The sequence below is a fragment of the Amphibalanus amphitrite genome, unplaced genomic scaffold (genome assembly GCF_019059575.1).
Source record: "Amphibalanus amphitrite isolate SeventyFive unplaced genomic scaffold, NRLGWU_Aamphi_draft 000429F_arrow, whole genome shotgun sequence".
Lineage (NCBI taxonomy): Eukaryota > Metazoa > Arthropoda > Thecostraca > Balanomorpha > Balanidae > Amphibalanus > Amphibalanus amphitrite.
Window position 1 is genome coordinate 416,170 of NW_024881923.1, and position 25,024 is coordinate 441,193.

At 51.3% G+C, this 25,024-nt stretch overlaps 1 protein-coding gene across 2 annotated transcripts in view; it reads right to left on the bottom strand.

The window, feature by feature from the left end:
- LOC122391284 overlaps window positions 1–25,024 on the bottom strand; it is a 79,137-nt gene continuing 54,113 nt past the window's right edge. Inside the window, exons 5-8 of one of the 2 annotated variants that reach the window (XM_043385074.1) lie at window positions 5,519–5,728; window positions 1,751–1,888; window positions 1,204–1,341; window positions 1–215 (exon numbers count right to left, since the gene is read on the bottom strand). In XM_043385074.1, coding sequence (XP_043241009.1) covers window positions 13–215; window positions 1,204–1,341; window positions 1,751–1,888; window positions 5,519–5,728 — 689 coding nt within the window. In that variant the 3' untranslated portion in view covers window positions 1–12. The remainder of the gene's footprint in view (window positions 216–1,203; window positions 1,342–1,750; window positions 1,889–5,518; window positions 5,729–25,024) is intronic. The other variant, XM_043385075.1, reaches the window with a different exon arrangement.

Consider the following 25,024-nt stretch of genomic DNA (forward strand, 5'->3'; position numbering starts at 1 on the left):
AACGGAACACCGTTACTCGGTGGCCGCCATTCGCTGAGCTCGTATATCAGCGGCCTGTCCGTGCTGCCGCTGCTCACCGTATATCTCCAGTACTGTGACCGTCCGTCCCAGGTCAGCCAGGTGACTGATGGTGTCGGCAGCCACCCCCTGGAGCGACACTGACAGACCATCATCCTCGTCCCATTCCGGCCACCTCGGCTCCGTCACCTCCGGCCCTGTCGGACAGAGCTGTGTCAGCTGACTGCAGTCGGACAGAGCTGCCGCCAGCTCCCCGCTGCACCACTGACACCAGAGTGTTAGACACTCACATAGTCAGCATTGAAACAGACGAGCGGCCGCACAACAATTTTTTAGCAGCAGCAGTCATATGTAGAATGTGAATATGAACATAATACGTATATGCGATAAGTATATGCGTAATACAGTAGTATATGAAACTACTTATGCTACTCTCATTGGTTGCACTATACCTATCTAATAGTTAATCATTCCCCATTGAAATACTTGCTCTCTAATCGTAACAACATTCCCTGCTGGCCGCCTTCGATCGTGGCGCCACCTATACTCTGTATAACCGCCGCGCCAGGGCCGCGGCCAGTCAGTCTCGTCAGTCCGCTCAGACTCGTCGTCAGCGAGCTAAGTCAGTCAGTGTCAGTTGTCGATCAGGCGTGCATTCGACATCCGGAAAATGAGGGATAATTATCCGGGATCACCGGTAATAATTTGGTATTGCAAGGACTATCGATGCAATAAGTCATATTTTTAGGTATATTGCTTTTGCTTCAGTAATGGCTCTTTTACTCATTGGCATGTGCGTTGTGCACGGTGTCAGCCTAAAACACCGAATGATCCCGTTGATCCAGGAAAATTATCCCTGATTTTCCGGATGCCGAATCCGCACTAATACTCAATACGTTTGTTCGGAAATTTGCTGCTTGTAATAATGCAACTATCGCTAGTACCTACCTCAACTTTTAAATCACCCCGTGACGTTACACTAATATTCCACGCATATGCCACAAGCATGGACACTATCGAAGGGCATCCATTGAACCCCTTCCCCCTCTCACCACAATACGAGACGAGTAATATACACGATTAACGATGAAACTTGCTAGTTGAGGCTGATCAGTTCGTCCATTTGCCGTCTCCCCTGTTCATTTGCATATACCGGCATTACATGTGTGATCTGCGGTATATCACCTCTGACATTGAGGCACCTGAGACCCTCCGGCAGCTGTCCCCTCAGTCGCGGAAGGTCGGCGGCGGTGACTGATAGGCGCTCCAGCCCACGGCACCTTGTGAGGGGCTCCAGGCTGCTGGCCGTGAGATCAGGACAGTCTGGAAAACACACAGACACACATACAGACAGGATCAGTTAACTGTAATACATGTCGATATATGACAAAACGAAAAAACACCTAATAACTCACATGGTTTTATGGACACAGTAGACAATGGTAAAACAGTGCAAATATATGATAATATGCAATCAGTTAAGCAAATGCATTGAACTTCATTGAACAGTGCAACACAAATGTTATGAGTATGATCAACTAACACTGAACGAATATGTCACTGAGTGAACAGTCCTCCATTTTGGAGCTCAGTTGGCTTCATTATTTCACAAAGCACATTGGTTATGTATCACACCTGTCTCCACGAGGTCCGACAACGGCACACCGTTACTCGGTGTCCGCCATTCGCTGATCTCGTATATCATCGGCCTGTCCGTGCTGCCGCTGCTCACCGTATATCTCCAGTCCTGTGACCGTCCGTCCCAGGTCAGCCAGGTGACTGATGGTGTCGGCAGTCACCCCCTGGAGCGACACTGATAGACGACCCAACGGGTTCCATAGCGGCCACCTCGGCTCCGTCACCTCCGGCCCTGTCGGACAGAGCTGTGTCAGCTGACTGCAGTCGGTCAGAGCTTCCGCCAGCTCCCCGCTGCACCACTGACACCAGAGTGTCAGACACTGACACAGCCAGCACTGACATAGCCGAGCGGCTGGACAACGATATTTTTACCAACAGCATACATACGTAAATATTCAAATATGTGCAACATAAGTATTACGATTTTTGCAAGGCACATTGGCTTAGGCACTGGGCAGCCAGTCATGGTATAGTAACGGATCAGGTTGGTAGACTACATAAATATATGGTTCGCAGTGGTTGCAATGAAACCATTTCAAATTACAATAATTGCTACAATAATATTTCATACATGCACTTGATGCTCACACTATATGCAAATGCATGCATTGCAATCAAGGCCGTATAAGAGAGGTAGAATCATCCCGCGATTTCCAATGGACCGGTCGCTAAGCATTAGCGTGACGTCACTGGTGGAGACCGGGCGGCGCCCGGCTCCAAGCTGTACGTCGGGTACATTTGGAACCGTATAGTTGTTATTAGTGAACGTAATGACAACTAATGACTCTTAATAACTTTTTTACTCAACCAAAGCTGATTTCCTTGCCGGTACATTGCCGACCCGAGCCCCAGGGTTGACAATCATGGGATATGGGTCGGATGGGCGACCTCGCGACGGGAGCGAGGGGGTGCGTATTATTTAGGCCAGGGTTCATAATGTCCAGGGCATGATGTGTCCAGTGCTCGAAATGGCCAGTGCCTTGAATTGGCCAGTGTTCATATTGTCCAGGGATTACATGGTCCAAATGTGGCCAACTGGCTGCAGATATGGTAAATTAAAAGAGGCCAGGGTTCATAATGTCCAGGGCACGATGTGTCCAGTGCTCGAAATGGCCAGGGTTCATAATGTCCAGGGCACGATGTGTCCAGTGTTCGAAATGGCCAGGGTTCATAATGTCCAGGGCACGATATGTCCAGTGTTCAAAATGGCCAGTGCCTTGAATGGGCCAGAGTTCATAGTGTCCAGGGATTACATAGTCCACCCAACCCAACCAACCCTAACCTATCCTAACCTAACCTAAAATAACCTAACCTAACCTAACCTAACCTAACCTTACCTAACCTAACCTAACCTAAGGTAATGATGTTTGCCTGCCGGGGATAAGGAAATAATTTCTCGCATGAATAGATTGCAAGCAATAGTAAATCAAATATTTTTAGGTTAAGTGGTTATGCATCAGGCTTCAGGCCTTCGGCCTGAAGCCAGATACATAACCACTTAACCTAAAAATATTTGATTTACTATTGCCTGTAATCTCTCCTAAGGCATTGCCTTCGGCACTGCACTGCTTCGCATTGAGCTGGTTCCGTGTTTTTTACATAATGACGTCACTTTCAGTGACTATGTAATCCCTGGACACTATGAACTCTGGCCCATTCAAGGCACTGGCCATTTTGAACACTGGACACATCGTGCCCTGGACATTATGAACTCTGGCCATTTTGAACACTGGACACATCGTGCCCTGGACATTATGAATCCTGGCCATTTCGAACACTGGACACATCGTGTCCTGGACATTATGAACCCTGGCCATTTCGAACACTGGACACATCGTGCCCTGGACATTATGAACCCTGGCCCCTTTGAATATACCCTATCTGCAGCCAGTTGGCCGCATTTGGACCATGCAATCCCTGGACATTATGAACTCTGGCCCATTTAAGGCACTGGCCATTTCGACACTGGGCATAACGTACCCTGGACATTATGAACCCTGGCCAGAATGAATGCTCCCCGCGACGGGAGAAGGAACGATTGCAATTGTTGTGCCTGCACCGCCGATTGCATTCTCTATCTGCATCGGGGGGGGGGGGGGAAGCAGGGAGCACGTGCCCCCATCGGATCAGGGGGCCTCTCGGGCCCAAGGGGCCTTGCGACGCCAATTGGCGGCTGAGGGTCCACGCTAGCATCTTTCGACTCAGAAGGGCCCCACAGGGCTCTGAAGAACACCTTATGTGCTCCGAAGAGCCACACTTCTATCCATAAGAGCCCCACACCTGCTTTTCAGTGTCCCTTGTCGGCCTTTGAGGGCCCCTTGCCGGCTTCTCAGGGCCTATTGGCGACCTCTGAGGGCTACTTGCCGGCCTCTGAGGGCCCTTACCGGCCTATCAGGGACCAGCAGCTCTAAGGGTTCCACAAACGCCTGCGATGACCCCCTAAACCAATGGTTGAAGGCCCCCACAACGGCGCCTGCGAGGGCCCTCACCGGCGGCTGTGAAGGCCTCACACCGGTGCCTAGCTGAGGGCTCCACACTGCCACCTCTGAGTGCGACCGGCACCCTTGAATGAGGTCCCGAAACCAGTCTTATCGGCGGCTCTGGGGGCTCAACGCCGGAGCCTCTGACGGCCTCAGACGGGACCTGCGCATCGGACGGCCACTCACCGGTGACTTTTGAAGGCCCCACACCGACGACTCTGAGGGCCCCACTGGCGTTTGAATGTATCTTGCTGGTCTCTAAGGACTCCACAGGGCTCCCGAAGGCACCGCAGACCTCTTGAGAGCCCCTGTCGGCCTGTAAAGGGTTCGAGCCAGCAGCTCTAAGGGTCCCGCACCCGACTGTGACAACCCCACACTGCAGTGACTCTGAGGGCCAACAACGGCAACTGTGAGGACCCTCACCGGCGCCTCTGAGGGCCCACAGTGGCACCTCTGGGGACCCCGCACCAATGCATCTGAGAGCCTCACTCCGGTACCTGTGAGGGCCCACACCAGTGCCTCCAAAGGCTTCATAACCGGCGGCCCTGAGGGCCCTACACAGGTGATTTTGAGGGGCCTACCGAAGGCATCACACAATCCCTTAGTCTCGCTGAGCTTCTATCCCAATCCCATACCGGCTTCTATCCCAATTCCGGCTCAACTAATTAGCAGCAGCCCCCCCCCCCCCATGGGTCAGCAGCGCCGCGCCGGTGCCGGGGGCCAGCGCCGTCGGGGCGGCAGTCGGCCACGCGCACTCAATGGTTAGCGCTTAGCACCGACGGCTAGCGCACGTCCGGTGTGTTATCGGCCGTGAGCCGCTCCAAAACGGCTGCAGTAACTAGTCGATATAGGTAGTAAGCAGATGCAGAGATGCAGGTGGATTGATGACCGGCAAGCTTTTGTGTTTTACGAGAGTGAAGGGTCGAAGTCGGCTGCTAAGTGGTGAGCGGATTTTATCAGATGCCGGTTCACCATGACCTTTGTCCGGGTCCTGGTACCCTGACGCACTCTTGGAGAGCCGAATCACAGCAAAAATCCACCCACGACTGTATCTATACGGCTTACGCTTTTCTGAAAACGTCTGCGTTTGGCCTTCTACGGGCCCAGCCGGCCGGCCGGCCGCGCCGGCCCCGATTGGCGGTCCTCCAGTGACGTCACCGGTAGTGTTAAGCTGATTGGCGAATAATACATGGGAAGAACCGGGACGACATCCCCCTGATTGCAATTTGCATCACTCTAACAATACCATATAACACAAACAAGGCTGTAAGATGTTGGCTGAATTTGATCGGTTCGTCCATTTGCCGTCTCCCTGTCCATTTGTATATCTATATGCATTGTCCATTATACCGACATTACATGTATGATCCGTGGTATCTCACCTCTGACATTGAGGCGCTCGAGGCCCTCCGGCAGCTGCTCCCTCAGTCGCGGGAGGTCGGCGGCGGAGACTGACAGCCGCTCCACAGTCTCCCGTGAGCTCCGCAGCTCCGTCAGCTCGCTGTCACCGACTCCGGCCGGAAGGATAATAGTGTTTGGGCCCACCCTGATGATGGCACCACGAAGTTGACTTGGAATAGTAGTAACTTGTGCTGGAAAGGTGATTGAACCAATGTCAGGCATTTGTCTAGGTCAAACATCGTACACTTACCTACCTACAGGTGTAGAAAACACAAAGTGAAAACTGTTTGTGGTTACAATGCTGTGATAATTCCGTGTCTGAGTAAATATGTATGTACTTTATCAAAACGATGTGAGTTTCATAAGTTACGGCGACTTTCCGTAACATAATATTCAACAAATAAAATGATAATGGGTCTTTGACATATAAAACAAAATCACCACTATAGTCCGTTTTTCTTAAGTTCGACCCTCACTCAAAGCATCTTTTTGAACAGAGCACGAGAATTGCTGAGTGAATGACTGGGAAATCTGGCCGGCGCACAATGTATTCAAAGAATGAATACTATTTGCAAAATGTGTTATAAACACCGATAAAGTAGCATAGTGTTAAACTCCATGCGTTGAATTGATGAGCTCAGTTATAATTCCCGACAGCTCGTGTATTGCTAAGGAATTTGAAATGTAGGCAGATTCTCATTGCGAGTCGGGGAAACAGAGTTCAATTGCTAATAATTTTGGTCAAGTCAATCATATGTGAAAAGCAATGTGCGCCGACCAGTTTTCCCAGTTATTCACTCAGCAATTCTCGTGCTGTGTTCAAAAAGATGCTTTGAGTCAAGGCCCTAAAACATAAGAGACGCGTTTACATAGGGTTTGTTGCAAGCTTATATCTCCGTCCGTGATGTTGCAAAAGATACCAATTGTGCTTAACAATTTACAATATGATCCCCTCTAAATATTTGAAGAACACTGCAACGAAATTATCGCCAAATTAACGAGCTAGAGCCTCGTCAAATTTGCTATGTAAACCGGGTTAAGGTTGGACGAAGTTTCCTACCAACAAGGTACCAGAATTTGTCGTGATATTTCGTCCTTGCAGTTGTTTCTTTACAAAAATAGAGCAAACAAGCATGTTTTCTAATAGTATGAAAATTTGAAAGGAAATAATAAGTCACTGTACATTTGATTCACAAAAAAAGCCATTTCGAAATCAAATTCAGTGTAGTTTTGACCAAACTCTAGTCGACTTATCCAGTATCTTCTTAATTTTCCAGATGCGTGGTTCAGACAAACACGTTGCTATGGGCGGTTGCTAAGGACGCTATCTCGTATTTGCAGATAGTTTTGTTATGAAATAGGGTAAAACAAGCTCTTTGGATATTTTCCTGTATTTCGGGGCTCATCTAATTTATCTAGCTTTGGCATAATATTTTTACTTTATCATATCATGGTTCCAGACACGGGTGGTTAATTTCAGCGCGTAAAGAAATAAGAATAAAGACTTATTATGTTATTCAGAATGCAAGTCGCCAGTCCCTGGTGGTAAAGTGAATGATACACAGAGATATCTGTTTTTATCCCGGTAGAAGCATCCTTGTGATCTAAGTGTGATAGATCATAAATTGTCTGAGAATCAGAAGTTTAGCTATAAGTCAAGAACCACGAAACAACCAGCTTATAGCTGGTGGAAGAGCCGCCACTCAGAAGCTTTCAGAAAACCGTGAACGGTTGAGACAGCCGACAGGTTGAGAAATCAAGAGACCTGAGGCGCCAGAGAACCAGAGAATGCCTGGGAACTTTAAGGAACCGCTGGCTACCAGATCTTGACTAGAAACCAGAAGCCATGAAATGACCATTTCACGATCTAAGATGCAGATTCTGGTGCCTGAAAATCGTGTGAACACACTTGACACTCCAACAACAGCTCATTTCGGTACCGTTATAAGTCCAGGACTGCGCAGTCGATGGATTTTCGGTGACTCTGACTCCGATTCCGACTCCGGCTTCAAAAAACCAACTTCGACTCCGACTGCGGGCATACATTACCTATCGACTCCAGCCGACTCTATTTCCGACTTCGACTCCGCAACCCTGCCAGGTCTGGGAGTCGATTGATTTTCGGTGACTCCGACTGACTCCGGCTCTGGTTTCCAAAATCGACTCCGACTCCGACCCCGGTCAGAACTGTGGTTATAAATAACATGTCTGTGAATAAAAGCAGTTTCGGGTGCAGCCACCCCCTTTTGCTTTTCACACTCAGAAGCTCGTCCAAACAGGAAGATGAACAGGAACTTAGCTTAACCCTCGCCCCGTTGGGGGGGCATTTTGGCCCCCCCTGTGGTTTTTCCTGAATAGCAAGAAAACAGCGGCGCCAAATTTTCAGTACCTTCCCGGGCATCAATTTGACACCTTCACACCAAATTTCAAGTCTTAGGTCACCTTAGGTCAGGAGTTATTGAGGTCAAACTGAGGTCATGTTCGAGCAAAAATGAGCAAAAAACATGCAATCTTTAAACGCTCACCAAATCTACAGTTATCAAGTAATTTCAAAGTTCTTTATATGGTCTAGTAGACAAAAAGCGGCGCTACAAAACTGCTATCTCGGATTTTCAAAATTTTGGGTTTTTGAAAAAAAAAATAAAAAATTCATTTTCTTAGAAAAACTAAAAAAAAATCCAAAACTTTTCCCAATTGTGGCATTCAAACTTTGCGTCTATCGTAGACTGTATTTCTTCACCCTTCAGACATCTCAACGCGCACACCGAACCGTCCTCTCTCTCTCCCGCCCTGCTCTCCACTGCCCGCCCGTCTCCCAATGTCCAGCCGGGCCGCCCGATATACGGGCCGGCGTGTCCCTGCTGCCGCGCACATGTGTGGCCATAGACCTCCATTTATGACCACTTATGACCCGACGCCGACCCTACGCGACAAGGCTAGAATACAAACTATGTGAACAAACAGAGAGACACATTCCCCCCTGTTCCTAAAGAACACATCTAACTACAGTTTAACCCGCGCCCCACTGGGGTCTGTGTATTACACGCCCTACTGGGGGGGGGGGGGCTATTCATAGCCCCCCCTCCTAACTCCGAAACTACTGGGCCGATCGTCAAAATTCAAACGGCGTCTGATAGCCCCGGAAAAACTGTCGAACGAAACCTAATTTCATTGACCTCGAGGTCACCGATGACGTCACAGGTCAGGTCAAATTAAAAATTATTAGCACTTTGGCTTGTTCACATTTTGGGCTCTGGCCGCCGTCTTACAAGTCAGATCGGGCTCATTTTTGGTTTCCACACTCGTGAACAGATGCTCTAGTTACCTTGAGGGTACCAAACTTGTACTTTGATTTTCAGGTCAGGGTCAGGTCATCACAGGTCACGAAAATATTATATCATGCGTCGGTCACGTGACACATGTTTTATGGTCCATTTAGGCCATAGATTTCGAATTTGATGTCGTCTGTGTCATTCAAGGTCATTTTGAGTCTAAATTAGCTTAGGTCAGGTCACTTTCAGGTCAAAAAAGGTGAAATTTTGAAGTTGAAATTTGTCAACAAAAAAGGTGTCTATTGGATGCAGTTTGAGCTCAGGAACACGATGGTGCCATTTATATTGGTGTACGATGCCAAATACGTACTGAAAAATTGATTTGAAAAATTAATAATTGTGAATTTTTTGCAATAATGCGTATAACTTGGCCATTTTTGAAGATATTTAGCTAAAACTTGCTAGAGTTAGTCATAATCATGCGGTCTGTCACATATATTCCAGTTTTTTCGAAAAATCAAAAGCTTTTTGAAAAAAAAATATAAAAATATAAATTTTGAATATTATTATATAAAATTTTCGAAATTTTCAAAATTTTGAAAATCCGAGATAGCAGTTTGATAGCGCGGTCAATTCTGAGATCTTTCATGCAAAGAAATTGGATCTAGCTTAAAAACTGAGCTCTTGGGAGCGATTGCCGTGGTTCAATGTTTTGCGTCGAAATCGGACGAACATGACGTCACTCTGACGTCATTTCCAGCCGAACTATGGTAGCTACGAAGTTCAAATTTTGACACAAGGTGTCAAATTGATGCAGCCGAAGGTACTGAAAGTTTGGCGTCGATTCGTCAAGCGGTTTGGAAGTTATTGCAGAAAAACGGGAGGGGGGGCTATAAATAGCCCCCCCCCAGTGGGGCGCGGGTTAACTAATGGGGGATGGGAGCGCCGAAGAGTTGCGGCGCACGCCTGCAGCGCAAACCCCTTCTTAGCACGTCACTATAACTATCGATATTATCTACACTTTCCGCTGGCGCTCTACCTTCGTTCACACGGTCGTTTGACAATCCCTCAGTTTCTGTTTTTACAACTTTCACTGTATGGATCCGCTCCTCTGTTCCGGCACCGCCATCCGCCTCAGCTGCTGCTCGAGGGACCGGCTCGGTCTGCTCGGTCGGCGCGACAGCTGGGGTCAGCTCTGACGGCTCCACCGCCGCCGGCGCCTCAATGGCCAGCTGTCCAGGCACATGGGCGGTCGGAACCGGACAGGCGATCTCCTCTTCCTGCTCATCATCCGTCGAAGCAGCCATTGCGTCGTCACCGTTGTTGGCAAGACGATGACGAATGTTCCGCACGTGCCATGGGACTCCATCCACTTCAATCGTCTGAGCGGATACGACTTTGGTGACAGTGCCCTCCTTTGACACGGCGGTGCACCGATCGCCCCGTTTTCGGACCCACACCGCATCACCGGGCTGATACACACCAGGCTGGCCGGCCGTCTGAGGAGGAGCAGCTGTGTTTCCCTGTGACTGCACGCACAAGTCTCTGCCAGCCTGACGGTAGGCACCATGTATCGGGGCCGTGGTAATATCACGCCCGTCCTTGGGCGTGACATTATATCGGTGCACGGCTTCTGGTACGGTGCATCCCTGACGGGCGGCCATCACTTTGATGGTGCGGTGGTGGCGCTCGATGATGCCATTCCCACCAGGTTCATAGGCCGCGCGATACCTCAGCTCGACGTCCCACCGCACCGCGAACGCGTTCAGCTCTCGACCCTTGAATTCGGTCGCATTATCCATTAGAAGCTCGGCCGGTGCTCCTCGCTCCAAAAACAGAGCCTCGAGTTGTCTGACGATCTCGCTCCCGTCAGAGCGGCGGATCTCACGCCACATGGCGTATCGCGACGGCCCACAGTCAATCACGGTGAGATAGTGTTTTCCGCGGAAATGGGTTACGTCCATTGCCAGCCGCTCCCAGTTGCGCTCGACCGCCAAGGCACCATGCTTCCAGCGCGACGGGGCTGGGTCGATCGACGCACACACCTGGCACGATCTAACGATCTGACGAACGGCCGACTTCGTCACGCTCTTTCCCAGCTCTCGGCGCGCATACCACCACGTCCGCCGCACTCCCTGGTGTCCCACACTTTCATGCACCGCCATTATGTCCTCCGGTCGAGCTGTCCTAACGGCCGCCACCACACCTGTCGCCTGCTCGCTTCCGGTTCTGATCCACTCTTTTGGTACTCTCGTGAGCTCGTCTGCACGGTTGGCAGCCGACGGCACGAGCTCCACTGTCACGACGAGGTCGTACTCGCTGGAGAGCTGCTTGAAAACGGCCACCCGCCGCCGAACCAGCATTTCCGACTGTGCCTTCGTTCTCAGTCGGGCACGGCCTGTCAGAGCGTCGGTCAGCCAGCGCTGAACAGTGACAGAGTCTGTGCGGAGGATCACACGCTTGAATCCCCACGCCACCGCCATATTCATACCGTTCAGCGCGGCATCCAGCTCCGATAGGTTTATGTGCATGTCTGAGTCACTGTCAGATCGGAGCCACGCGGCGTCTTCGATAACCTCACCCGTGGTGGGGTCACTTAGCACTACGCCGCGGGCGATGGAGCTGGCATCAGTCCACACCGTCACCGAGTCTCCAGAGACGCACCACTGTCCTCGTGCCGGGTCACACTCTGCCAGCCGCCGGGCCACATCACTGACTTGTTTGCGCAGGTCATCGTCGGTGATCGGTGAGTCCCAATCTTTGGTGACCTTGTTCGCCGCCCTTTTCAGCCAGGCAGCGGCCGGCCGCAGCCACCCGGCGACGGGCACGTGTGAGGTTAGCTGACCGGCCCAGGCGAAGATTGACCGCCTGGTCAGCACCCCGGGTGGCTCAGCTGGTGTCACGCCGTCCCGAGACCATCTCAGTGTGCCGTCACCGCCAGACTGCCGTCTCACTCGGAGCCCCAGCATCCGGGCTCCGGCCTCATCCGCTACCCGTTCCGGTGGCTTACACGAGAGCCCGTATGCGGAAAAATGTTCGGCCACCCGCTCAGCCGAGATGAGCGTCTCGTTGACGAACAGGTCGTCAGCGTACGGGAGCACTGCTTTTGCGATCTCTGGACTTTGATCCAAAACTTCCCGCACTACCGCTCGCATGATGCCGCTTGCAACGCTGAGACCAAATCCGACCCTTGTCAGACAATGTCGCTGGCCGTCCACGATTACCGTCTGAAACGGCCACAGCTCCTGGGCCACATGCAGCTGCAGAAACGCCTTCTTCAGGTCGATGACGGCCACATCGTCGCCGTGTTGCCGCCACTTGCGGAGCTGGTCGCGGCACACATCAGCTTCAGCCGTATGAGCCACTAGGTGCTCATTCAGTTCACGGTAGTCGAGCACCGGCCTGACCTTGTCCATGGCTTCCTGGGTGACCGCCATGAGCGGAATAAGGCCACGCACCGGCCCGTGTTCCTGCTCATTGTACGGTGGCAGCCACCCTTCCTCGATCCACAGCCGTAACTCTGCGTCGAACCGCTCCTGCGACTCTGCCGGCACGCGATATTGCGGCACAGTATTCTTGAGTTGTTTTGGCTCCTTTCCGTCGGCCCACTTCCACCAAACTGTCCACTTTCCGTCGCTGAACTTAGCCACAAAATCAGCCGTCTCGATCTGTCTGTCCACTGGACCACGCCCCTGAGACACCGCTGCCGACATACCGCTCGATTCTGCCTTTACACCGGCGCACCCCGAACGCTCCCCCGTCACCACTTTACCACCAAAACGCACCTCTCCACCACTAACAAACACACCACCCAGCGCCTCTAACCCGGCCATGCCCAACAGCACGTCAACACCCAACAACCTTTCCGCCACTACCACAGCACGGACCACCGCCCGCCGGCCTTGTGCCTCCAGCAGCACCTCTGCACTCCCGCTGCATCGCACGACACTCCCATTCACCGCGGTCAAGTTTGTCTCACATCGATCCCATTTATCGACACAACCCGCGAACACCACGGTCTCCTCGCAGCCCGTGTCCACCAGCGCGTGACACGGTCGCCCGTCGAGCAGCATCTGGATTACCGGCGCTCTGCTGCCGGCTCGGTGGACGGCGGAGGAGGTGCTGGCGCTGATGCAGCTCCCCCGCCGCAGCCGTTTGGGCACATCCGGGCGATATGACCTGGGCGACCACATATCCAGCATCTGATCGGAGCCGGCCGGCGACTTGACCTTGAAATGTCACGTGATGGCCCACTCGCCGCCCCCGCCGCCGCCGCCGCCGCCGCCGCCGCCGCCGGTGGCGCTGCCGTGACTGCTGTCCTGGACAGTACGGCTCTCGCTCGGTCCAGGACGTACTCGAGAGTGAACTCGTCTCCGAGCCCGTCCCGAACCGCAGCTTGCGCAGCCTCCGGCAGCCCATTGACGAAGGTGATGGCGATAGCTCTCTCCGGCAGACCTCCCATCAACTCAGCGAGCTGCTGCAGCGCCGCTAAGTACACATCCGCCGTCTCTCCGGGATGAAGGCGACGCCGAGCCATTTCCGCCTGCGCTGTGAACGGGTCCATGGCGAAGGCCCTCAGCAGCTTAGCCTTCACGCTGGGCAGCTGATGACGAGTCGCTGCGGGCATTCGGGACCACACCGCGAAAGCACCGCCGCGCAGGCGAGTCGGCAACACAGCCATCAAGGACACTGATCGCAGCTCGCACAGGAGAGCAGCCTGCTCCAGCCACTCCACTACGTTTCCAGTTCCGTCGAACTCCGGAATAGTCCTGGCGTCGAACGCCGGAGTCACCTCCATCACCGCGGTGTCACTGGTCTCCTCCTCGACACTCGGCATCTTCTCACCACTTGTCAGAAAAATGCCGAAATAGCTTGTGGCATTCAAACTTTGCGTCTATCGTAGACTGTATTTCTTCACCCTTCAGACATCTCAACGCGCACACCGAACCGTCCTCTCTCTCTCCCGCCCTGCTCTCCACTGCCCGCCCGTCTCCCAATGTCCAGCCGGGCCGCCCGATATACGGGCCGGCGTGTCCCTGCTGCCGCGCACATGTGTGGCCATAGACCTCCATTTATGACCACTTATGACCCGACGCCGACCCTACGCGACAAGGCTAGAATACAAACTATGTGAACAAACAGAGAGACACCAATTTCGATAAACTGGAATATATGTGATAGTCCCTGCGCTCTTCTATATACATACCAAATTTCAGATCGATATCTCCTTTTTTGGCCAAGTTATAGCGAAAAACTGTTCAAAAATGATGACGTCAAATTTTTGCACTCAATTTTTAGCGATTCTAGACCTCGTACGGGAAACAAAGACCACCATTGAACTCCCCGTGACGAGCTGCATCGAATCATCGATACCTATTTTATGCAAAAATATCAACTTTGAAATTTGACCTAATTTGACCTGACCTTGACCTGACCTTGACCTGACCTTGACCAAAACGTGACCTAAGCTGGCCCCAAAGGCTGCCTGACCCACATAATCGCATTTGTCATGTAAAATGGACCATAAAGCATGTATCACACGACACTTTCATATTGTGGCCCCCAGTGACCTGACCTCTGTTACCTGACCTGGTATCAGTGACCTCAAATAGCAAAATATGCGTTTGAAGAACATTTCCCCATCGATTATTTTTAATGAAATGCATTTTACTCGATTTTACAACGCATTTCTTGAAATGCCTGTAAACGGTGAAAATTGGACCTTTGACCTGACCTGTGACGTCATCGGTTTGGCCTAGGTCAATGAAATTGGGTCACAAGGTAGTTCCCTGATAGGGCTATCCAACACCGTTTGCCGCTTGTCGCTAGGTTGCGTGGTTCTCGAGATCTTAGGGGGGGGGGGGGGCAAAATGCCCCCCCAACAGTTGCTCGGCAGAGCCCAACGGGGCGTGGGTTAAACATCGGTCTTGGAAAGGTCACCGAACGTAATATTTTTCCGCAAACAAACGATGACCACGAACTTGAGCAATGACATGTCGATTAACCCTCGCCGGACCTATTGGTTTTCTACATACGCGCCGGCCGAGGGGGGGGGGGGCGGGTACGACCCCCCCCCTCGCCGTTTCGCCCCTGGTGGAGCTAGCGCGTCGCGGAAAAAAACGAGCGTGTGCGCCGTTACGAGACGCAGAGATTGGTACCCGATTTTAAGGTCCTAGGTCAACGGGTGACCTCTGAGGTCAGGTCAAGTGCCCCAGGGTACGGTTCAGTTTTTGGTGAATAACTTCGCAAAAAACGGCCGCAGAGCGCCGATTTTGGCAGCATCGTGTTCGCCTCGCTCAGGCGCGTCGAATGATATACTTTTTGTCCGGGTCAGGTCAACTTGGGGTGTTGACCTCAGGTCAAGGTCAGGTCAGCACCCCCAGGTCACGAAGTTGGTCGAAAGAGGTCATGTCGCATATCATTCGATTCGGCAGGCCTTCCTGAGTCCATTGGTGCCTTTCCCGACTCGCTAGCTCAATTTGATCAAGAGTTATTGACGAAAAACTAATTTGACCTTGATGACGTCATAAATGACGTCACGCAAGGTCAACATTGCAAAAGTAACGCATCTAACCTTGCAAGGAGTGCATCAAATCACGATTCTGTGTGCTTGAGATAGTTAGAGATCGTTCCCGTCGCCAGAATAGCAGTTTGAATTTTTCCCCATTGACTTATAATGGTGAGGTCACGAAAATGACCTGACCTCATATGACCTTTAGGAAAAATCCGAGATATACAAGTTGTGGGACTCATAATGGATACTAGATCCTGCAAGTTTCATTTCCCTGTGACATCTCCTCTGGCAGTGAGGGCGTTGCGAAGTTGCGACATCTGAAGACCGTGCAGAGGTTCACTTATGACGTCATAGGTCAGTGACCTGACCTGACCCAAAAATGCGGTTGGTGTCAAAAGATCCGGCTTGGATCAAAGGTCAGGTATGCCAAGTTTCAGCTCTCTATCGCCAGCGTGTTCGGAGCTATCGCGAAAAAACCCTATGGGGGGGCGGCACCCGCCCCCCCCCCCTCGGCCGGCGAGGGTTAAGACTCTGAATCCGGGCAAAACTGTCGACGCCGATCGACTCCGACTCCGACTCCGCAAACCTAAACTTTATTCAACGGATTTTCATGAGACTTTACGCCGGCAAAATGCAGATAAACGTGCTCCTCTCGTCAATACGCGTCAAAAAACTTTGAATTGACCACAAAAGGTCATTTCGACAATTTTACCTCATTTCCAGGTCATGTCCTGGCCGGAAAATGTCGTAATGCATATCAGTCGATCTGTATCGTTGGGCTGAACACATCTAATGTATTTTTGTTGCTGTTTAATCTGAATCAAATCTTAATCTTAATCAAACTGCTGGAGACCATTCTTGACCTGAGGCCAGTTTTACCAAAAAATACCAGCCGGCCGCCGAAATAAAATATCCAGCCGAAAAAATAGACGCCACACAGCCACGAGTTTCACCAACAAAAAATTCCAGCCGACTTCGGACGGAAATTATTTGTCGCCGGTAGTCAGCTGATATTCTGTTACGATATCAAATTACGATATGTCAAGGAGGTTAATAAATCATTTAAAGCATGTTTTCAATCAAATTGAAGCGTGATTTCTAATGCAAATGCTATATACATTTCAAAATAATATTATCGTAAATTATTACATTATTTTCAAGAGTAATAACAACAAAGTAGAGCATTATAAACTTTCATATCAATATTAACATTCTGGTGCCCAGCAAAAGCCAATCAATACAAAACTACCAAATTGTAAACGTAGGTACGTCATTCATAAAGATGACGTAAGGAAGCTTGCATTTAATGCAAATTTAAGATGGATCTTTTTCCTGTCAGCCTATTATATTAATTTTTACAATACCTTCAACTTGCTATGTACCTTTTTGTCTGTTTTTAGTCGCACCTTGTAGAAAATCATCGTGTAGACCGAGAACGCAATGTGTTGACCTCCACCTATGAGGTGGGGACTAGATGGGACCACTCCAGTGGCAGCGGAACACCTTCAATTAAGGGGGCACTGCCGACTTTTGGTCCCATTCTTTCCATGCAACGCCCATAGGGCTTATATTAAAATGTCAAAATCAAAGGGGGGCACGGTGCCCCGGTGCCCTACCCGTTCCGCCGCCTATGAGTCCCGCTCCCGACAGATCCGGGAGCCGCACCTCTTTCCTAGCTTTCAAAAGAGCGGCAAATAAGCGGTCAGCATTGCTCCCAGAGACGCCACCTGAAGCTGGACGGACGACGGACAGTTCCGCTGCCGAGCGATTGAAGTTGAACTGCGGTGCTACGAGGCGGCTTCGCGTGCACTGCATTAGCACCTTCTAGCGGGAGTAAGAGGGCTAACGAACTCGCCAAGGCCTATATATGTAAAGCATTGTGCAAAGGTAAGTGTCTTACCTTAGGAAAATACCTACCCAGATTAACTGCTGCACCGCGGTCATTGCAGGGCTGAGGGTACGTCGTTCGCTCCGCTTCGGCGAGGTGGAGGTCAGACTGCCCGGCTAGGTGGTTTTAGCCGATATGCAGGCCCCGTTTGCCGGGCCCGGTCGAGCAGAAGGAACGCCACACAGCAAAGAATATTTGCTCCAGGCCCGCTACACTGGTCCGGCTCGTAAGTCGTAACAAATTAACAATACCTGCGCTAGCGTCGTCGACCGTCGTTCGACTGCGCCCAGTACCGCTCAGTGGAGAGTCCTGCCGAACTCCTCTGCGTGTGCCCAGATCATTCGTTGCGCGCGGACACAATCGTCCGACGGAGACCGCTGTGCATTATGATCGGGTGGTCACCACCTTGGTCGCCGGCTTTCACACCCAGCCGAGCCGTCTGGCTACGCCCCAAATGATCGTCTAAGCCTTTCGATTGGTTTGTAACTCGGGTCTAATATCGAAATGTTTGGGAGTTAGGACATGTTAAATCCGTGTTCATGAACAAACATACATTATGCAACTAAAACGCTTTACTTACTTTAACTTTTCTAGGCTGATGACAAGGCATACATCTATTTCATTGCAATATTTCTAAAATGTAAATAAATCATGAGCAATGAGCATAAAAAACAACAGCGATCCACTAGAAGCTAGTGTGGAAATCCACTGACGTAGGTCGCCTCGTACTGGCGCAGCTCGTAGCTCGTCCAGCAGCGCCAGCGTCTCCCGCACCCGGCCGCCCGCCTGCACCATCAGCCGCTGGATATTGCTGCGCTGCCGCTCCAACATTAGCCTGACCGCCTGGCCGGCCCGGCGGATGCGCGCCGTCCGACGCACGCAGTGTACGTCTTCAACAGCGCTGGGATGTCGTACGACACGACCGCGTCCACGGCGTCCACGTCAATACCGCGCGCTATAGCCTCGAGCACACCAGTGCGGCCATCTCAGCTAGCGCGCGCCGCCGCCGGCACGCCGGCACTACCCCACAGAACTCAGTCACGCGCGCGCCCAGCACAGACAGCGGTAGCTCCAGCTGGTGCGCCACCTCGTTCCAGTTGACCAACACGAGCGAGCGTCGCCAGTCGGGCTGTCGGAGCAAATGGTGCATCAGCAGCGGCTTCAGCGGCTGCGGCGCCACCACGTTGAACGACTCGCTCAGCTCGGCCGGCGTGGTGAACCTGCCGACGAACTGACCGGGCAGTGCGACGGCGGCGGCCGCCGTGCCGACCACCAGCAGTCGCGGCTGGAACAGCGACATTCGCTCCAGCTTCTCCGGCCTCCGGGTTCTGTGACAGGGTGGCCAAGAATGGCAGCTTCTGAAGCGGCAGGTGAGGCGCGCAGACGGCGGCGGCCGTCAGCCGGCCGGCGATGCAGGGCGGCGGGCCGTGGCCGCCGCCACCCGCTCCACCGCTTTCAGCCAGCCCGTCTCGGCCATCTCGATCACCCGGTCGGCTTCGTCGATCACCAGGTAGCGCAGGTGCGGTAGCGAGAAGCCCTCGGCGCTGGTTATGTGATCCATCAGCCAGCCGGGAGTGCTCACCACGATCAGCCAGGGAGGCCGGGCCGCGCGGCCCCACCGCCACCAGTTGGCGCCCCCTCGTGCCACTGTGTCTCCACCCAGCAGCTGGACGCAGAGCGGCGTGTCGGCGTCGTACTGGCGGAACACGGCGGGCACCGAGAGGCCGGCCGGCGCCGAGACTCAGAGGTCGGCCGGTGGCAGTGGCGACTCTGCGGCCGCCAGCAGCTCGGGCAGCACGGTCACCTGCACCAGGAACACCTGTTCGATGCCCTCGGCGGCCAGCCGGGCGCGCAGCTCGGGGCAGAGCGCCGGCAGATTGGCCGGCGCCGGCCGCCGGTCGCCAATCGGCTGCAGGTGCGCCAGCCAGTCGGGCAGCGCACGAGGTGCACGGTCTGTCGGCTCGAGCGCTCCACCTCGTCCAGCACGGTGAAGTCGTCAGCGGCGGCGTCTCCGTCCGACTCGGAGGTGTCCTCACTGTCGTTATTGGCGACGGCGGCTGCCGCTGTGCACTCAGTCAGGTCGGCCATCACAGCAACACTCGCCGATGATTGGCGTCATCGAAACCATCGGACGATGGTGGATTCATCACCGTTTTTGCAGCAGAGACTGGAAAAACCTCAGCAATAAACAAGGAAAAACCTCACAACATGCCACAGCCTGCAAATGTGCATATTGTTATTATATTTCTCACATGACAGAAAATATTGGCTGCTTTATTCTAGGAACTGGCATGAAAAACAAGCTAAAATCAAGCTAAGTGAATTATTATTGTATTTCAACATAAGACTGGGACAAAATCCTTGTCACTGTCAACATGACCAGTGTAACGGATGGGCTGCATGAACATTTCGGCGCATGATCTGAAAACTCTGTGAGCAGAAATTTCAGCGCTGAGGTGAACAAATAACATTTCGGCTGCAATTTGCCTGGTGCCACCACAATTTTGCAAAACTAACTCACAATACTTACAGCCAGTTTTAACATGATCCCTGCATGACTCACGCATGCAAGATACACATGCATTCAATATCAGCACAGTGCACACACAACAGTTATGGATTCATTTACATTTTACAACATGACTATTATTTTCTTTTCCTTCAATATTGGCAGCATGACTTGCTGAGCTCAGTGGCACAATCTTATGACAGCAAGTTTGTTCGGGTTCACAACCATGCAAACTTTGCACATTTGGCTTCAAAAACAAGCCTTTATACATTTCTTTCATGCTATTCAATTTTTTTTTAAATTTACTGTCATTGATCTTGAAAATCTTGCCATTTTAGTCTTAACCATGTCAATTGCACCTTCCCTATTCTGCACAGCTCAAGTAGATAAGTTCCACCCAAAAATAGTAGTGGTATCAGTAGTTGGCGCCTTGCATTGTCAAATGTAGCTGAATATGTGAAAACAGTGACATATTTATTTAAAATCTTGAGTCCAATGAGCCTACCCTCTCTGCCTCTCCTTCCAGCATTTGTACAAGCACCTTCAATTTTCGAAAATGATCTTCCATCATTATTTTCCACTTCCGTGCGACTCGCACGAGCAATGAACTTGTAAGCTGACCACTAGTTAATAATGTGCTATCATCTTGCTGTTGGGTGCTTGTAGCAAAAAGATAATATAAACGAAAAAACTAACACCACAACACCAAACACCAGTCTTGTTGGTTCCTTTTAGTCCTGCCTGGTGACAAAGGCTCTTTCGTTACGCAATATCATCAGTATTCCTCTTCTAATCTTGAAGCCCAGATGCTTTACAAATTGGCCATGAATGATTATAAATTATTATATCAACTGGGAAGCGCAAATCACGATAATTAGTAACAAATGAGGCCAATTGTTCCAACACGACATCAAAAAAATAGACGGGGTCCCAAAAAAATAGACGGGGTCCCCCGTCTATTTTTTGGGCTGTTTTTCTACAAATAATGGCGCAAAATAACACTCCATTAATGCCGCATTTGCCGTTGGTGAAACTCGTTGGCTATTTTTCTGGCTGATACTTTTTCACGCCGGCGGATATTTTTTCGCCTGGTTGGTGAAACTCGTCGGCTGGTTTTTGACAGAAAAATTGCGCCGGGCTGCTATTTTTCTGTTGGTAAAACTGGCCTCTGAAATGACCTTAGGGACATAAAGGGGGGTCACGGGTGCAATGCTGCGCCTCTTGGGGCACCATATGCGATGAGATCGATGCGTGGCGACTGGCGTACCTACACCTCGCTGTTTCTGCCTTTGAACAATTTTTGTCTGCTTTATCTGCTAAAATTAAAAACACGATAAACACATTATCGAGCGTAGAAGCATGACTCTTTTGTTACGTACAAGCTTTGTTCAGTTTGTCTGTAAGCACCATCAAATATTGCAAGCTTCAAGGGGTCAAGGGGTCAGCGCAGCACTGCGCTGTGGCGAGTGCTGCGGCCAGTGATCGGTCGGAAGCAGCAGCAGCAGTGCACTGTGCCGAACATCACCCCAGACGCGCTCAATGACTATTACGTAACTGTCGGTCCAAGCACTTCTGCCAGCGTGCCTGCGCCCGCGACGCCTGTAACTACAGTGCTACCCAGAGTGCTAACATGCAGTTTCCGTGTCGGGCCAGTTAGCATGGATGAACTGTACTCTGCACTGATGAGCATGAAGCCGTCCAGCTCGACCGGACTCGACGGTATAAGTGTGCACATGTTGCAGAGGTGTTTCACCGGATTGAGTCACACGTTGCTTGATGTAGTTAACTCCAGTCTTTCATCCGGCTGTGTCCCTAGTGGTTGGAAACACGCACTTGTTACTCCTATCCCAAAGGGTAAAATCTCTGCCGACCCTCCTGATACGAGGCCTATTTCGCTGCTGCCGGCCATTATGAAGATAGTAGAACGCGTAGTCCAGTGTCAGTTGTCCGGTTATTTAGAGCAGCATGCACTTCTCGCGGACGCCCAGCACGGTTATCGCAAGTGTCGGTCGACCGAGACAGCACTCCACGTCGTTACCGATCGAGTACTCTGTGCCATGGATAGAGGCGAAATATCTGTGCTAGTTTTGCTCGATCTATCAAAATGTTTCGATGTTGTGCCGCATGCCACACTGTTAGCGAAGCTCGCCCTGTACGGCATTGATACGGACTGGTTCCGAAGCTATTTGTACGGCCATACCCAGCAAGTCCGCGTGAGCTCTATTGGGGGACGGCATCAGCTATCTAGGACTAGGGAGAATACCATCGGTGTGTTCCAGGGCGGTGCACTTAGCTGTATCATGTACATGCTGTTTGCGAACGATTTGAGCCTTGGACTGCCGAGTGACGTCACTACTGTTCAATATGCCGACGATACGCAGCTATTAGTATCCGGCAGCAAGCGTGACATCCAGAGAATCATCAGCAGCATGGAACACGCACTCAGCTATGTGTACAACTGGTTCTGTCACAACGGGATGAAGTTGAACACCAAGAAGACACAGATGGTTGTGCTGGGAACTCCCGCGATGCTCCGTACGCTGCCGCCTGTTGTTGTCCGCTTCTGTGGCAATGTTATAGCCGACTCGAGAGAGGTTAAAAACCTCGGTGTGTTCATTGATCGCCACCTTAGCTTTGAGACACATGTGACATACATCACAAGGAAGTGTACAGGCATATTGATAGGGTTATCTCATGCGCGCCATGTCATGCCAAAACAGACGCTGAAGGTGATTGTTGAGGCACTCGTCCTGTCCGTGGTTCGATACTGCCTATCCGTCTACGGCTCATGCGGAGTCACCCAGCGCGACCGTGTACAGAAGAGTCAACTTCTGTGCCCGTGTAGTGACAGGGAAGCGCCGTTTCGACCATATTAGCGGTGAGATACAGCGGCTCCGTTGGCTCAAGGTAGAGCAGCTGATCGACTACCACACCGTGTGTGCGCTGGCGAGTGTTATCGTGACTCAGCAGCCTGACTACCTATGTGGAACTATTGGACCGAGATCGAGCCAAAGGCACACCTACAGAACGAGGCAAGCCGATCTATTCAGCCGCCCCAACATACGCACTGAATCCGGTAGGCGGAGAATGTGTTACCGTGGCGTGACACTGCTCAACGGTATAGGGGCAGATCCCTGTGAGCCCGGGTTCCGTAGAGCTGTCAGAGCGGTCTTCGGATCTGTGGATCCTCAGTGATGATCGGAGTGAGTTGATGCATGAGTGGTATGCGTGTGGATTGGAACGTGAATGTGGCCTAAATTCGTCCTTTTTGTACTTGTACACTGACGTGAAAGAGTGAAAAGCCATGGTGAGTGGACTTCTTTTGAATAAATATGAATCTGAATCTGAATCTGTCAATGCCCTGGGGCTGTGACGTCACGCTGGGGATCGTGACGTCAGCCGTGGGGTTGCCAGTCTAGTATGAACTAGACTTCGACCCCCCCTGCTTTGAGTGAGGGTCGAACTTAACCCGGCAGGCGGTGGGCCTACCAGCCACCTTCCACGCGGTGGGGGGGGGCACTTTTTTGCCCCCCCCGTATCTCCGAAACTACTGGACGGATCCGGAAAATTCAAACGGCGTTCGATAGCCCTGTCAAATTTGTCGAGGGAAACCAAATTTCATTGACCTCGGGGTCACCGATGACGTCACAGGTCAGGTCAAAGATAAAAGGTTTCACCGTTCACAGGGCTTCTAGGGAAAGCGCCATAACACCGAGTAAAACGCATTTTGTCGAAAATCAGCGATAAGGCGTCAGTTGTCTAGTACGGTTCTCCAGGGTATTAGTCGTTGGTCGCTCGGCGAGCGGGAGGGCAACCAGTTCCGCCCCTGTATCGCGTGACCCCTTGCTCCGCCCAGTTACGCACGAGCGTACTCCACGCCGCGTAGTAGCGTGGTGAGGGGAGAGTTAGAATGGAAGCATGTGTAGAGGCTAGAACCGGTTTCCACCGCCATGCCACCGCCCAGCGACATGGAGCGGGGTCGGTGACCAGGGCGCAGGGAAAGGTCAGAGGTCAGCTATAACGTAGAACATAGACCTCTGTACACCTGGACTGAGCGCAGAAATTTCGGCCATGACCATAGTGGCCCTAACTTTCAGATGTTATATCTCGAGATCAGTAACACCCAGATAGGTCCGGTCTTCACTATTTGATGGCCCCGTGCATTAAAAATTGAATGCAATGTCTGCGGGAGATATCGGCTGGCACAGAGGAGGGTCTGCGCGTGGCGCGTGAGGGGTGTTTACAAAGTTGGTCTAATGATATCTCCAGAACTGCGTCACTGATTGAGCTCAAATTTGGTATGTGACCAGATACAATACATCCAACACTATCCCATTTCTCAAATAGGGGGTGCTACTGCACGTGCGCACGTGCGCACCCCTTCTTTATATCTCAGTAACCATTGGCCCGATTGAGCTCAAATTTGGTATGTGGCCAGATGACATACATTAGCCACTATCACATTTCTCGAATAGGGGGTGCTACTGCACGTGCGCACGTGCGCACCCCTTCTTTATATCTCAGTGACCACTGGCCCGATTGCTCAAATTTGGTATGTGGTCAGATGACATACATTACCCACTAGTGCATTTCTGAAACAGGGGGTGCTGGTGCACGTGCGCACGTGCGTACCCCTTCTTTATATCTCAGTAACCACTGGCCCGACTGAGCTCAAATTTGGTATGTGGCCAGATGGCATACATTACCTACCATTACCTTTTTGAAACAGGGGGTGCTGGTGCACGTGCGCACGTGCACACCCCTTCCTTATATCTCCGGAAGTACAGGGCTGATTTAATTCGAATTTGGTATATGGCCAGACGTCATATATTTACCACTTTTACATTTATCGAGCGGGGGGGGGGGGGGGCTCGGATGCACGTGCATTACACGCGCATTTACCTACTTTAGTAGTTCTAGGTCTCCGGGTAGCTGTGTTTCCGATTGTATGTTAATTAGCTCAAGACGTGGCTGATTATCTGTACGATACCTTACCGGGGCTGCATTTCATTCCGCACCATTTTTTTCTTATAATTGTGAATGAGCGACTCCCAGTAATAGCAATAAATTGACATGGAAATTGGAATGAAGACCGGCTATGTTAATAAAGATATAGGAAGCATAAACGCATAAACGAAGCAATGATTTTATTAAAAAAAAATAGTGCTAATTTTTTTGTGCGTGACGTCTGTTTTTAATAAATTTTCACATCAACAAATGGTACACCATCTTGAACAAACTCCAAAAAGCGTTAAATGATATCCGCGCATCAGACGGTTCTAACGAAATCTCGTGACATTGCGA